The sequence below is a fragment of the Falco rusticolus genome, chromosome 5 (assembly GCF_015220075.1).
Source record: "Falco rusticolus isolate bFalRus1 chromosome 5, bFalRus1.pri, whole genome shotgun sequence".
NCBI classification, from domain to species: domain Eukaryota; kingdom Metazoa; phylum Chordata; class Aves; order Falconiformes; family Falconidae; genus Falco; species Falco rusticolus.
The window spans coordinates 33,976,803-33,991,979 of NC_051191.1; the positions used below are offsets into that span (position 1 = coordinate 33,976,803).

General features: G+C 38.6%; 1 protein-coding gene across 1 annotated transcript in view; it reads right to left on the reverse strand.

Annotated features, from left to right (window-relative positions):
* The window catches only part of TRHDE (thyrotropin releasing hormone degrading enzyme), a 211,542-nt gene that overhangs the window by 163,552 nt on the left and 32,813 nt on the right, over positions 1 to 15,177 (reverse strand). Inside the window, exon 3 of the mRNA XM_037390250.1 lies at positions 9,303 to 9,429. Within this exon, the coding sequence (XP_037246147.1) occupies positions 9,303 to 9,429 (127 nt within the window). The remainder of the gene's footprint in view (positions 1 to 9,302; positions 9,430 to 15,177) is intronic.

Here is a 15,177-nt window from a genome sequence, read left to right on the forward strand (position 1 = left end):
ATACATCTACATATAGACTTTAAGCCATTTCTGATATTCAGGACATTATTAGTAAGTGGTTACTTTTTAGGAACTCTCACTGCATCAGTAATGCATAACTCTTACGTTTCAGATTTCCTAATAAGAATATTACCTGTATAGATATTTTTATGTGTGTGTACTTCAATCATCTATTTTCTTACTGGCACAAAAGATCCACAGTGAAGAAAAATGTTCTTGGTAGGGTCAATTAAGGAGTTTTCCTGATCTTGGTGCTACATTAAGTGTAAATAAGGTCAAATTTTTGAAATACATACATATATAAATGTATATATTTCAAGATCAACATAAGAAAACAAATAAAACCAAATGCAAGTCAGTTTAAGTGAGTCAGTATACAAAGTGCTTTCTCATCAGCTTTGCCTAGTGAAACTTCTGTTTCTCAAAGTAATATATTTGATGCCCTCAAATCAGTATCTAATTGAAAACAAACTTTGTCACAGTACCATCTGGAGAGTATAACAAACTACCCCAAAGCAGCACAGTCCTTCTAAAATTGCAAACATGGGGAGTTAACGGGAACAATTCTCCAGTGCTGTAGCAAAAAAAAAAAAACAAAAACCAAAACCAACCAACTTGTTTTCCATTCTCCTTTAAGTTTAGCAATGATGCTGATATGAAAAATAATAAAAATCACACACTCTTAAAAGTCCTAATCAGCATGAAAATGATGGCAATGTTATCGAAATTGCTGTGAAAACAGTTGCTATCTCTGAAGAAGAAACAATGCAATGAAAGTATTGTTGAAATACCCTCTTGGCCTTATCTTTTAGTCTTTTTGCATAGAAGTTGTCATTCCAACCATTCACAGACTCTGAGTACATGGTAGAAGTTACAAATTAGCTCTGAAACTACAGCCAAGCACCCTAAAAAAACTTTCAGCTAACAACTTTTCAAACATCAGGATATCCTAAAAGAAAGCAGACAGGGAGCTGGGCAAACCATAACAGCTCTAAGTGCCTGGAGTGAGGGGAAGATGCAACAGAAAATTCTTTTAAGCCTTTCTAGCCTGCCTCAACCAAGGAAATAGGCTATACTGGTGTTGCTCTGCAAGTTTCAAGCTATATGAGCTGTCCTTCTGAAATAAGAGTCTGAACAGGCTTTGTCATGACATTACCTCTTCCAGGGCTGGAGAGCTAATGCAGCAACTGCAGGGCTCGGCAAGCATAACACTAGGCAGAGCTAAAACTAGTACAGAACACATGTTTATAGACAGGACTGTGAGAAAAGAGTCCATTGTAATCATTTATAGCTCCTCTTAGATTCATTTGAACTTGTTTCTGAGTCTAGCCTGTAACTGAGTCTTCTTCACTTTTCAAATGAAATGCAGGAGGCCAAAAACCTTTACCACAATGCTGAATGAGAAAATACTACTGAAACATACTGCTGCAGCTCCAGTATGTTTCAATCAAGTCACAACAGAAACCCTTAGAAAAGATTAAAATTGTCCTATACTCAAACTGTACATATAAAAAAAAAAAGTCTGAGTGAACTATGTTGGTGTTTGATAGTGTGGACAGTACTCTGTTACTTTTTTTTTTTTCCTCATCAGCGTAATAGCTTGATATCACTAAGCTTCACTCTTCAGGCAGGAAAGCCTCTGCTTCACATGTATGAAAAAACAGAAGTCACCATAGTATCCTTGGTTTTTTCCCCACACTTGAAACTATAGGGTTAAATGAAAAACTGGAATTTAATGAAATTAAGTTGAAATTATCTTAATTTAAAATTTATCATATGATTATAAATATAAACCAAACACGCAAAATTACAGCAAGTCAAGTAAGTCCTCAGTAAACTTTCTTATTTACTCAAATGATGCCATTATGAACACATTACTACTGCTCTGTGAGCTCTGTGTGTGGATATAGTTATCTTGAAGGTGCTGTTTAAACCATCAGTCACTGCAGAAGACTGTATAGGTGGGCTACATGTTTCATTAGGTCACCAACAGTCATTTCCCTTTACCATCAAAAGACAATACAGCTGAGCAGATGAGCACTGCTTCAGATGCAGACAGTACCAGGTTTCTACCTCAGTTCTGAGAGAAAAGGCCATTATTTCCTCAGTACTCTAGTTAATTGATATAGATCAAACATGTTACCTACTTTCATTGAAAGTAATCATTATAGGTATGATTTTTAAAAGGAAAAATTTCCTAGTTTAGCACATCCTACTGCAATCCAATCTTCCTACACACTGTCCAAGGATTCACACCCCTCTTCGTGAGCGCCACCTAAATCTATCACAGTATCCTCAGTGACGTCGTTCCTCTTTCTTCCAAACCCTTCTGTATTTGTTTTTCTGCCATGCAGCTCTCATCTCCACATGCTAATTTTCACAATGCCATACCATGCACAGAAAGTAACTCTTCCAATATCCTAATGACATATAGCCTCTATCCCATAATAAAAACCACAGAACCCAATGCCTATACAAACATGGAAGTTCGTTGTGGGGGCAAGCCCTAAACTCTTTTTCTACCTATGACAAAGCTACAGTTGCTGCTGTAAAAGGTTTCAGCTGCTGGTCAAAGTCTCTGATGAACCCTCTCAACTGTCAGGTCTAACAGGTTATCAAAAATCTTCATTAGCCTCCTCTTCAAAAAAAAAGTTAAAAATCTGGCCATGGTCAAGAGCACTCTGGTTCCAACAACACTATTCTGCAGTAGAAATCAGTACTGCCCTTCAAAAATATGATATTCATAAGTGAACATTTCTGGTCAAGAACAGTATGATTAAACTAACAGAAAGACAATCACTAGCAGCCCTGGAGAAGACAATCAGGGATGAGAGCTCTGCTCAAGCACAGTGAAAGAAGCTATAATGAAAACTACTTTAGCCACAGCTATCTAAAAAGTATTTTATTTCTAAGAACAAACATAGCTTTTTACTATGGCTGGAGCTGGAATTTTTCCCTCTGAAGCCCTGACCAGCTGCTGTTTTGAAGTGCTCACAGCTTAGAAATTTAAAAGGAAAAAAAAACCCACCCAAACAACCTCAGAGGCTTCAAACATCAGGGTAAAAGTGGCATAGTTTATTCTGTGTACGACTGCTCTGTACCAACAAATAGTCCTCTCTGTGCACAGGCATTATGCTTGTTTCAAGTAGCTGGTCAAAGAAAACAGCATGTCAATTTTGCTGCCTAAACATGGGAGATTGACCATTTCAAATGGGGCTAAGTTCTAAAAAACAAAATACATTAAAAAAATAAATCTATGTGGAGCTGTCTGGTATGGACCAGCCATGGCCCAACAGGATCTAACCTGGATGCCAGCAGAAGCAGCAGCTAAGGGTCTTCAGGATACTCCATGGCATTATAAAAGGTACCAGTTAATTATGTTTAGGCACATGAATCAGGTCCTTAGTGTCTCCTCTCCCACCCTCCCTCGTTCCAAAAGTTTTCTATGCCATTCCCAGAGCATCTCCCTTCTGCACCTCTTTCTTCTCAATTCAGAAGACTGTGTAACTAACAACTCATTCACACTTAACCGTTTCTAACGTTCCTTTCCCTCTCTCCTACAGGATTGTGATGGATTCTCTCTCAGTGGAAGAGCTCTTTCAGAAAGACTGTGTACAGTTCACATAGACGCTACAGCTATGATGTCTTAAGAATGCTAAGAAACTCTACAAAGCCTTGCCATGCTTTGGGTTAGACCACATCAGCATTTCTTAAATTTTCAGGTTGGCAACTTCTTAATCAAGATGCAACCAAACTGACAATCATTTTCAACTACTGCAAAAACAAGACCAAAAAATATTACTTACTGCTTTCATTTTATAGATGGAGAAGGAAAAATGAGCTATCATGCCTGGTGTAATACAGCAATTCCAGGTCAGAACTGGACAGGTGGCAAGAAGAGCTCACCTTGCTAGGGAGAAAGGCAAAGTATTGAGGGCAGGAATTGTGAAACTTTGAGCAGAACTAAAGCAAAGAATGCAGGCAACAACATGGAGGTTCATCCTTGGAGTATCAGAGGCAGGAGGAAGGATAAACAAAAGGGAAGTAAGAAAGCTGTAGCACAGCAGAAAGAGTGCTGAGGAAGATGATGGAAGATCACGCAGAGCAGAAGACAATACTGCAATGAACAGGTTAGGAACATGTCAAATAGTCAAGCTGATAGTAAAGCAATCAAATCAAAACGAACGGTTAATCACTAGTGCTCACAGCAAGTCACTTGGCTATCCTACAACAGCATCCAACACTTTTATTCTGGTCCTGCAATACCTCACACAGCAGCAGGCAGCAGCAGTCTTGCTCACTAAAATACTGACAACAGTCAGGGAACAGAGCAGAGGTGATTAAGTTTCCTTTAAAAATCAGAACAGTTCCTGTTGAACTTTTTTCTTTACATGGCTGAGCTATTTTTTACATCATAAGACAGAGTTTAAATTCTTCCATGACATACTTTAAAAACTGAATCCTGTTCTCCAAAAATACTCAAGAGCAAATGTTAATGGTCCAATCTTGTCTTGCATTGTGCAGCACATTCACTAAATCCCTTGGTAAATAGCTTTCTGCATTCACAATTTTGAAGTGTTTTATGCTGCATGAAACAAGACCATATCATTTTTGCATTATCAAGGGAATTAATACCTTGAACATACCTGTAAGGGGGTGGGGGGGAAATAACCCACCATAAACTGTATCAGATAAAACTCCAAAGTTTGCTGCATGGCCAATCTACAAAAAAAGATACTTCCTAAAGTCTTGGAATTTTTTTTTTAAGATATATTTTAACACTATAATGCTCACAAAAAATCCAGTTATTTATAAATTAAATATTGGTTCCTATCTGCTGACCTCAAGACAAAACAGCAAGGGGATTTACTCAGTCTTTCTGTAACATATGCAGCCATGTCCCAAAGTGAAATTCTGCTGTTCATTTTTCCACCTTTCAGGCCACTTTCAATGGGGAATTAAAAGCTTTGAAAAGGCCACGTTCTTCCCAACCCTGTTCACACCTCTCCATTATCAAACATCTCCTTCACAGGTCTGCATATTGTAAAAATTTAATGATACAGATGACAAATTAAGCTCAGAGGTTAATAAAACCTCTTACTTGGGCAGCTCTGGTAGGGGACTCTGCCCATATAAGATTCAAATCACCTCCAGGAAGATCTCCTTTCCATTGATGAATAAGGAACCTAGGGCAATCAGCTTTCTATTTTAGACACACCAGTGGAGTGCCTAAAGTTGAATGAATCCAAGCAAAGTGCCTTTGAGTTAGGCACTGTATGCCTAACCCTTGAGACAGCCAAGTTCCTTTACAGGACCCATAATGGTTATGCTAATTACATAGGTGTCTAAATTAAGTATCAGAATAAAATATACTGAGTTGTAAAATGAGTTTTTTACAGAAGAAGTAAATGCATCCCACTAACACCATGATACCGCAATGCTGTTAAGAGGAGGAAAATCAAGGCCCAGAAACCCAAAAATCTTCACCTGGGTTTCTTCGCAGTGGCTCATTTATGCACCACACCAAGTTCTATCAGTCTTTCATAACTGAAGCCTTATGAAGTTTCCCAGTTCCAGTACATGAAATATTCTGGAAAAGAGATTCTACGAAAACTGGAAGACTACAAACACATGGATAACCTTGCCAGCTCGCACAAAGAGACTGCCTAGCTCAGTATTCTTCTCTCCAACAGCAGCCACAGGCAGATGCACAGGAAATAGTAGGACCAGGGAAGTATAATTAGCACTCTCTTCAGTACTTCATAGCTTCTATTTTCAAACCACGGGATTTCCTCCCATGGACCGCCCCTCCAAGTACTCATCCACATCTCTCTTTGGACCTGTATAATCTTTTTGCATTTATAATCTCTTTTGACAAGGAGTCTCGCAAGCCTACCACCTGCTGCAGCAACAGTGAATCTCTTTGTGTCCTCTGCACCTGTCTCCTGCTAACCTCACTGGGTGGCCCTTGAGTCTTGGTTGGAAAAGGCAGTCAGCCCCTCCACCCCAAATCATTCACAACCGTCCACATGTAAAGAGTACTTGCTCACCCGGTCATTCCCCGTAGAGAAGCTATTCCAGTCTCCAAAATCCTCATAAGGAAAAGCTCTACGCATACAAAGATATTTTTCTTGTATTGCAAACTGAATTAAAAATAAATATGTGACACAAATACAGAATATTTTATATTCAACAGCCATAGAAACACAATTGAAAACCCTACTGCTTATCTTTTTAGAATTAAATAAAACTCAATGCTTTATCCACCTCTCATTTTAACTAGCATTTATAATGATATTACAGTCTTGAAAAAAAAAAAATCTGTTTTTTAAAGACCTGACTTACTTTTCAGAAATGAAATTCATACAAAAATTATTAGTTTAAAATACTACACAAGCACCTTCCATTTCAGAGTGCGATGCAAGAAAAAAAGCACAGATCTACAAGCCAAGTAAAGCTTTTAACTGTGGAAATTGGTTATTCAAATTAGAAAAATCCCCAATTCACATTCATTACCAGAATTCACATCAACTGGCAAGCAGATCTACTGTTCCAGTGCATTCAGAAGTTCATACAGACCAGGGGAGACCTAAAAAATCTTAGTCATTGGGTGACAGAAAGCTTCCCTCAGATTTTCCACAGTTCCCAATAGTAATAGAGGCTGCCAAGAAGTCAGAGGAGCCCACAACTGGCAATAGCAACCACAGACATCTGACTGCCTGTAAGTACAGTAAAAAAGCCTGGTCAAAAATAGTCAAGTAGTCAAGAACGTCAGGACAAAGTGATTCTTACAGAGAACACTAGCTGTTTTATTAAAAACTCAGATGAGAAGCACTAGTTTCAAATGCTAAGGATCCTTGGAAATGGACCTCAATGACATAAGAAATGAGCAAATGAACACAGATCCCTCTGACAGAGCAACACATCCCAAAAGCCTACATGTTCTCAGATACTCCTAACATACAGAGTTCAAGTGGATGCCCACATACATGATGGAAGTGCTTCACCAAGGGTTACAGGTCCCTTGTCCCCACATACACCCCCCTCCCAGGACTGACACTAACAACACATTGCTCAGTAGCTGATTCAGCACTTGCATAGTAAACTAGTCAGTATTTCAACAACAGAATTATTTTGAAAACATAAATTGTGTTTTCAACAAAAATAATTACATTTCTTTATGTTCACGCTTGTTAGAGTTGGACAATGTATGAAACAAAATTTTTCATGTCTTAAAACATCTACATTTGAAATAGAATGCTTTTGTACAAAACTGACAGGTTTAAAAGGCTTTTTAAACCACATTCTTCAGTTTTCACTCCCATTTGATGGCATTTCACATTTAATTTATAAATCAAATTAAAAACTCCTAAAATGTCCCACAAAAACCATTCTGATTTGTCCTAAAACTTTAATGAAGTACACAAACCTTTGCAGCAGTGACAGCAGTGTATCAAGACAGCTCCAAGGCTTCAGAGAGCACAGGCACATTTTTGGTATAAATGCATCCTCCTGATGCACACACCTTCCACTGCTGTAGCTAATGCTGGTTTGTCTTCTCCTTCAGAAAATTCTTTAATACTACTGCAAAATCACTATCACAGAAAGACTTTTAGTCCTTCTACTCACCCACCAAACTACTGTCCCTAACTTTCCATTTTCCAGTAAAAAAATATATATACATATAAATTCAGCAGTCCTTAGGGTTAAAGGCAGTAGCGCATGCTTAAATGTAGTAATCAGTGTTCAGCTGAGCTGGGAACAAACATACCTATGTTCATACGCAAATAACATTTTTGAAAATACTTGTATCACTGACTTTTGAAATTGTCCTTATTATATTTACATTAAATAAATTTAACCTTACTGTAGTATACAAAACTTTGCAAACTATTTCCTATAGAATCACTACAGAATAATTAAAGTTTTCAAGAAGTATTCGTATTAACTCAACAATTTCACTAGAAATACTTGATGAAAAAATACATCCTCCTGTTCTGTTCCAAAGAGATCCATACTGGAACATACTTGTTTCCAATAAGATATTTTTTAAAGATGTATCACAGTGTAATAACGCATACAGCACATTGAGTTGAAAGACTGTATGTTGCAATTGTGAAAGATACTCTGACGCAGATACAGTCACTACTGCCTGCTGCTACCCAGCATCCTCAGTAGACTACCTGAAGTAATGATGTTCATCCTTCATAGTCAACGGAAAGTTTCTGATTATTTTTTTCCTTCTAAATTTTTGGCACCTATAAGTCTGTAACTTCCTTTATGAAATTATCATTACATACCTGAAGCCAGGTATGAAAGTATACACAGAAGGATTGATGCATGTGCCATGGTTAACCCATATGCCTGTAATCCATCATTTAAAGACAAGAAACAAATTCCACAACTTTCTTACAAAAAAATATCATGCAACACCCTCATCTAGCAACATCAATTACTTCATCTTCTACACCGTTAGCTGTAAGACTAATAAAAGCTACTCAGCAGGCAAGGGAATTAATGAAATAGACCCCAAGTTCCTGAGAGGATCACCTGTGGTTCCAATTCTTAACGCTTTGATTAAATACAAGCTCTCTTCCTGCTGCTGAGCAATACACTTTTCTGGATCTTGATCAAGCATGCTCCAAAGGAGGGAGGGTGTAATAATATGGTGTAAAGTATTCAGGTGTGTAGGATAACAACTGACTGCAGTGAAAGCGAGGAGGACAAGAAACTATTTAAAAAATAATAGAAATTGACAGCTTTTACATTTAGGTCATTTGAGCAGCAAAACAAGTTCACAGCAATTCTTTCAATAAGCAACAATACAATTAAGCATATGTACTAATCATCATCAATAAACCCACGTATGCCAACATAAAAAAAATAAAGCCTTGCACTATTACAGGTTCCCAGTTTCCACAAATATTTTCAATTCTGTTCCCTACCTAAAGCTGAGGGATCAAGATACAAACATTACAGAAGAAACATCTCCCAATGGCTATCTAAGGAAAGCAAGGACCAAAATAAACAGCATCAAAAAAAAACCCTAACCCAATTATCAGTGACAGCTGTGACAGGTCTCAAGTTCTCTTCCAATTGCCTAACAAATTTAAGTACTGTCTGCTTTCTGCTTCTTTCAGCGTGGTGCTGGACAGGGGACAATTTGGCCTCTCTTCCTCTGCAAGGAAGGGATGAAAAATTCCTTACTTATTGATCCTTCTAAATTAACCCAAACATTCCTTACCTTGAAATGTAGTATGCTCCGTTTCCAAGTGAACTTCATGTACTAGGGGAAATCTTACCTAATTTTGGCAGGGAATAGGGCACTTTAAAATAATCTTCATAAAATTCAATGAGTCTCCTTGTAATATTCAGAGCATAGTCCCCCGATCCTCTTCGGATTGCATCAGGCCTTGCATATAACCGCACCTATTAAAAAACAAAGTGAAAGACTGATCATTTCAGCATCTTTAAATACATTTTAAAGCTATCCTACCTGCAGAGGTGAATATTCCAAGGTGGTTGTGAGGTGGCAGGATTATTCTCTTAAAGCCAAATATGACTGTCATACATTTGTCAAAACATGTCATAGCTGAAAACCAGAACTTTCACAATTAAGGTTATAAAGTTCAGAAGTCACAATCTCCTACTTATGTTGCCAAATAAAAAACTTAATGCTCCTTGCATGAAAATAAATATTCCAAGAAAACACTTACATGTGTTTGCTAGAGATATGATGGGAGAGTGGATTAGTATAATGGCTCTCTGCCTACATTGAATGTAGGCAGGATGCAGTGGCTCCGTAGGAGAGAAGTTCATGGTTTGTTAAAGGCACATTATATCAAGCCCTGAAAGTATTAGTAGACTGGGGGAAAAAAAATAAATTAAAAATTGTTCTCTTTTCTTTTCTCCAGCAGTGACACAGTTACCTTCGATGAGCTATGGAATACTGCAAAAACAACCATTTACAAGCTCATTCATGTACACAAACAATTAACATTCCTGAAACCTCCACAACTGCTTCAGGCCTCCGTTTTCAGAAAGCAGTAAATTAAAGCTGTTTACACAAGCCACAGACCACTGTGTTCAGTATAAAACAGCTCACACATCTGACTACGTGGAACAGCCAAGTGAACAAAACTCACCTTCATAATCCAGCACTCAAGCATGACCCTGCTAAAGGAGGTAGCGGAAAGCACTGCCAGGTTACTCGCTATTCCCCATCCTTACAGTCTTTAACGCTTCCTCAGTGCAAACCAAGAAAGGGATATAAAGTAGAGCCACTTCTCATTCTCCCTCCTCATACGCTGTCTGATGGAAGCAGCGTGTGCTTTGTCTCTAGTGGCTCCGGCAGGTCTCTCCCTGCTGTACATAATGACCTGATACAAATGAGACTCTACTAAATGTCAGTCCTAATAATAATATCTGACTTGCTAATACCTTCTGTGTTCGAATTAAATCCCAGTCAGGGTTCCGTGAAAAGCAGCAGGGCAGAAATCAGAAAATATCAATGCAAACATAAAGGAGAAATATCAGTTTTGAAATGTTTCTGAATGCTCTGTTCTGGACCAAGAAAAGCCAATGGGATTTTCATCTTCAGTGAAAGCATCACCAAATATTGCTTTACTGATCTCTTCCTGAACTAGTTCAGTTATCCGAGTGGAAAATAGATATCAAACCTCAGCACACTGTACCTGTCAATTCTGTTTTAACCCACTATCTCTTTGTTTTCAGCATGCAGGCACATTATTCTTCGTTGTTACTATGTCCACCTTTATATTTTTGTAGTTCTGTTGTATTACTCAGTGCACAATCAACCACACGTAGTTGTCACTTGTCATGTAAAACAGGTGACAGTGTAACCTAATGAGACATGTAATAAAGCAGACTTCTCATAATCACCACCTGAAAGCATAAAACTCATTATCTGAATACCTCCAAGTCACTGGTTGTTTTTTGTGTTTTTTTTATTGCTTCCTTCCAAAGTTAACAGTGACATGTACATTAAGTGTTCCCTTATATACTAAACTAAATATATTTTTTTAACAAAATAGATATCAACCACGGAGATCCTAATTCAAACATCTCAAAACCTTTAGTTTATGGAAGGATGTTAAGAATCACAATTAGATTTGTGATGAACACTGTTTCGTATCATTAAACCTTTATACACAATTTTGCCTAATTGCTTTACTGGCACAGTTGACTGTATCAGCAAATTAGGAAAAAAAAAAAAATGTCAGCCAACCAAGTATGCAAAAAAATCATTCAATTTGACAGTGGCCAAATGTGCCCATAATAAGGAATAGGACAACAGAAGGGAAGAAAAAAATAGGTACATACAAGAAAAATCAAGGTTCGACTTTCTGCATTACAACGTGTGTCTTGGCAAATGTAGAAAAGGCATTTAATGGTGTCTGAGATGGAGCTTGAGTACCAAAGCTCAAAAACCGCAATGCTGCAAACTTTCATTTGCCACCTGCGTGACATTGAATACAATTTTATTTTGCCTGTTAGGTTTCCCTGGGTGCATCTCTGCCTGCCCAGAACAGCTCTGAACTGCCAGGGCTCCATGGCTCACACCAAGGTCACCCCTAAGCTGGAACACAGCTCAGAAATTACCGGTGCCTTTGCCCAGGCCTCTCAGGGGCTTTGAGGCAACAGGCATTGCAGAGGCATGCCAACCATCTTCAGATGCTGGGTCTGCTTCTGCCTTTCACCCCAACAGCCACTGAACGTGAAATGTATAGAGAAACCTTAAAGAGACCGCTGCAGACCTACCCCTGGCCTCAGAAAATTCCCTCTTGGTTAGCAGAGGGCTCTGCCTACCTGGCTGGCTGATTTGGATGACACCTCCTCAAGTGCCATTCACACTATAAGGAGCTTAGTCCAGAGCTCAGCCTAAAGGCTGTCACCTATAAGCTTCAAATTGAAGCCCCCAGGCTTTCACACACCAATGTCCCTTAATGTGTATGGGCTTATCTTAACCATGTTTTATCTCCAAATCCATAAAATGGGGATTACATTATTTCCTTAGCTTATATTGAAATTCTGAGTGTTAAGTAACAAAGACTGAAAAGTTTTCAGATACTGCTCCAAAGAGGAGCTTAAGTAAATAAAACAGAATGAAGATTAAGACATGACATTTGTTTAGCATATTGTTTTGTTTGTTTGTTTACTGCTTTCATTTCAAAAGGCAGATATCTTGTGTTACATTATAACTATGTTGGACTGAACAATAACACATAATTATTATATACTTTCCCACTGGCTGTTTGATCACTAGGCTGTGAATTTGATTTTACATTAATTTAAATAAGAGAAAGAACAGAAAAATCTTCTGCAGGGTCAGACCTAAATATAAATAAAAGTAGTATGTGTTCTCCTGCAAAAGATAAATAGGTTTCTAGCTTAGGTGTGTAATTCATCACTCACTGCAATGGCACCTACTGCGTTGCAAATATTCGCAAAGCTCTTTTTCACAATCTTTGCAAAGTTAGGTTATGCTATTATTTTCATGTAAGGAAGTACAGAACAAAGAGACACTCTGTCAACTATACTTAACAGTTTTATTGCACACATTTAAAGCACTGCTTCCATTATATCTTATTGCAGTGGTGAACACTTTATACAGCTTTCAGTCTGGTCACAGGTGCCTTAGTTTGGGTATTAAGAAAATTAGTAACACACGATTAGTGACTAAATGAGACTGTATCAGTTTATGTGATTTGGTCTCGATATCGCATAGCAACTCCAGTGGCAGAGGTAGGGAGGGAATTCAAAGATGGCATTCAGCCTTGCAGCCACCTGACAGCCTGCACCAAGCACCTTCCATGTTTGGGAACTAGTAAGGTAGGACTGGTTTAGATAACAGGTATATTCACGGCACATTGGTTTTGGCCTGATGCAGTGTAGCTCCCTGTCCGTCTAAGTGACATAAATACCAGAAAAATATTATGAAGGAACATATTAGTAATGACACTACCATAATACTTATGAATATAAAAAAAAGTTCAGTCAACATAAATTCGGGGGCAGGTCCTGACTCCTTTGCACCTACATGTGATAATTTCAGCACATAATAAACAGGACAGGTTCACAGGAAGTAGAATTGTTCTATTTTGACATTTTAAAAATACATATTTTTTTTCATTAAAATTGGAGTATGTGGAAAAAAAGAAAATTATGAAAGGGTTCAAGAACAGTAAATGAAAATCTGCAGTCATTTTTTCACATTCTGTGAAATATTTCAGGTCAAACTGAAGGCTTTGTACAGTTCTGCTTTGCAGGTAGGAGGAATATGTAATACATTCAGCATTTTGACCATGGACATAAAAATTAAAAATCCATTATTTACAGATGTCTAATTGCAAAAAGATTGTTATCCAACCTTCTTCCTGCAGGAATTCACCAAAGACAAAGGAAGACCAGAAAGAACCACAGAATATTCCCCCTCTGGCACTAGAGGAAGACACTAATAACCTTTGCTAGATGTGCCACAAGCCTGCCAACCTGCTTCCCCAGAGAACTAAGGAAGCTGACAACCTGGCAGAAATCAGGATGTTACAGTAAGAGGCTTGCAAGCCTGAAGCATGCCATACACCAGAGCCCACCTCTTACTTTAGTATCAAATATGCACTTCTACATTTGAAGCCTGCTTTTGAAGACATGATTCTCTATGCCACCTTCTATTTTATGTATGCATCCCCTTTGCAAACTTCATCCTTAGAGTAGTGTTATCTTTTTAGCAGAGCATCACCTTGCTTGGTATCAAGACATATTTTTATTCTTTCGTTTATTGCAATAGTAAAGTTTGCTGCTCATAGTAATCCCATAAAACAGTCTGTATTCATTCTGCAAGGCATCTTTTCTTTAAATGTTTAGCCATCTTTTCCATGTTTTAAGACCACTCCAATTGCCATCACTGCCTTCCCTGATGCCCCGGGGGGATCACAGCTCACTGGATGAGAAATACTGCTCCAAGGCAATAAAGGGCACCTCTGTTTTAGCAAAGGAAAGCTTGTGAGAGCAGATGGCTCATTGGGCTCTAACGGCCTAACACAACACCCACTGATTTCAACTGAGTGACTCCTGATATGTACAGGGGCTTTAAATCAGACTTTCAGAGGAGACATGACTGATCCAGCCTCTGGGCTAGAGACTATTCTGTCAAGGCAACCCTCACCAACAGCGTTTGCCATATCTACAGCCCATGTTTATAGAACACTACTCAAATAGTCTTTGTTAGGCGGTGCACAGGAAAAAAAGAAAAAATAAGTTTTAAAAATATTCCTTTAAATGGCAGTGCTGTGTTCATGACCACTGATAGATAATTCAGAACATGAGGAACAGGACTGCTGACTTATCTTATGTTTATATCCCATGTGCTGTAAGTAAAATAACTCTCTGCATCTTGAAAACATCCTGACACAGAATTTACACAGCCGTAATCATTGCTCTGCATCTGCCACAGCATCACGTCCAACAAGGCCACCTTTGTTTCAGACAAGGGGAGAAGATGCATCTGTAAGCCCAGCCCTTGGTTCGCACCGTCTGATACCACGTACATTGCCACACACATGACTACACAAAACCACTCCCAAAGGTACCCCCATCCACAGAGCCCCTTTACCTAGCCCTGAATGCTGTCACATCACACAGGCCTGTGGGACCACAAGAGACCTGAATATCTCTCTCTTTCAGCTTGGCACTGTTATAGCATCTTTCCAAGCAAATGTGGAAATGTTCCAAGGATGGCATCTACCCATGTTGCTACTGTCCTGACTTTCCCTCCCCCTTTTGTCCCTTTCTGGTCCAGTTTGCTACCTGCAGTTAAGTTTGAACAGATTGGGAGCAAACGGGGGGTACAGAAATTGAGCAAAAGTCTGAGGACAACTTTAAATCTTTTTGTTTTGTCAGACAAGCATGGATTAGGTAACCTTGTATCAACACAGGAATACACAATTAAAACCAAGTTTCCCCTCCCACCTACTTCAAGCAGAATTAAAACTAACTTTTTCAGGTGTTTTAAAGCAACTCGCAGGGCTTTCCCTTTACCATGTTTACTTTACATGTTTCCCTTTACATGTTTAACATGTTTACAGATGTTTCTGCACATCAACTGGTGTCAGAAATGCCACCCTGGGAATAACGCGTGTTCTTCAATCCCTTCCTCAA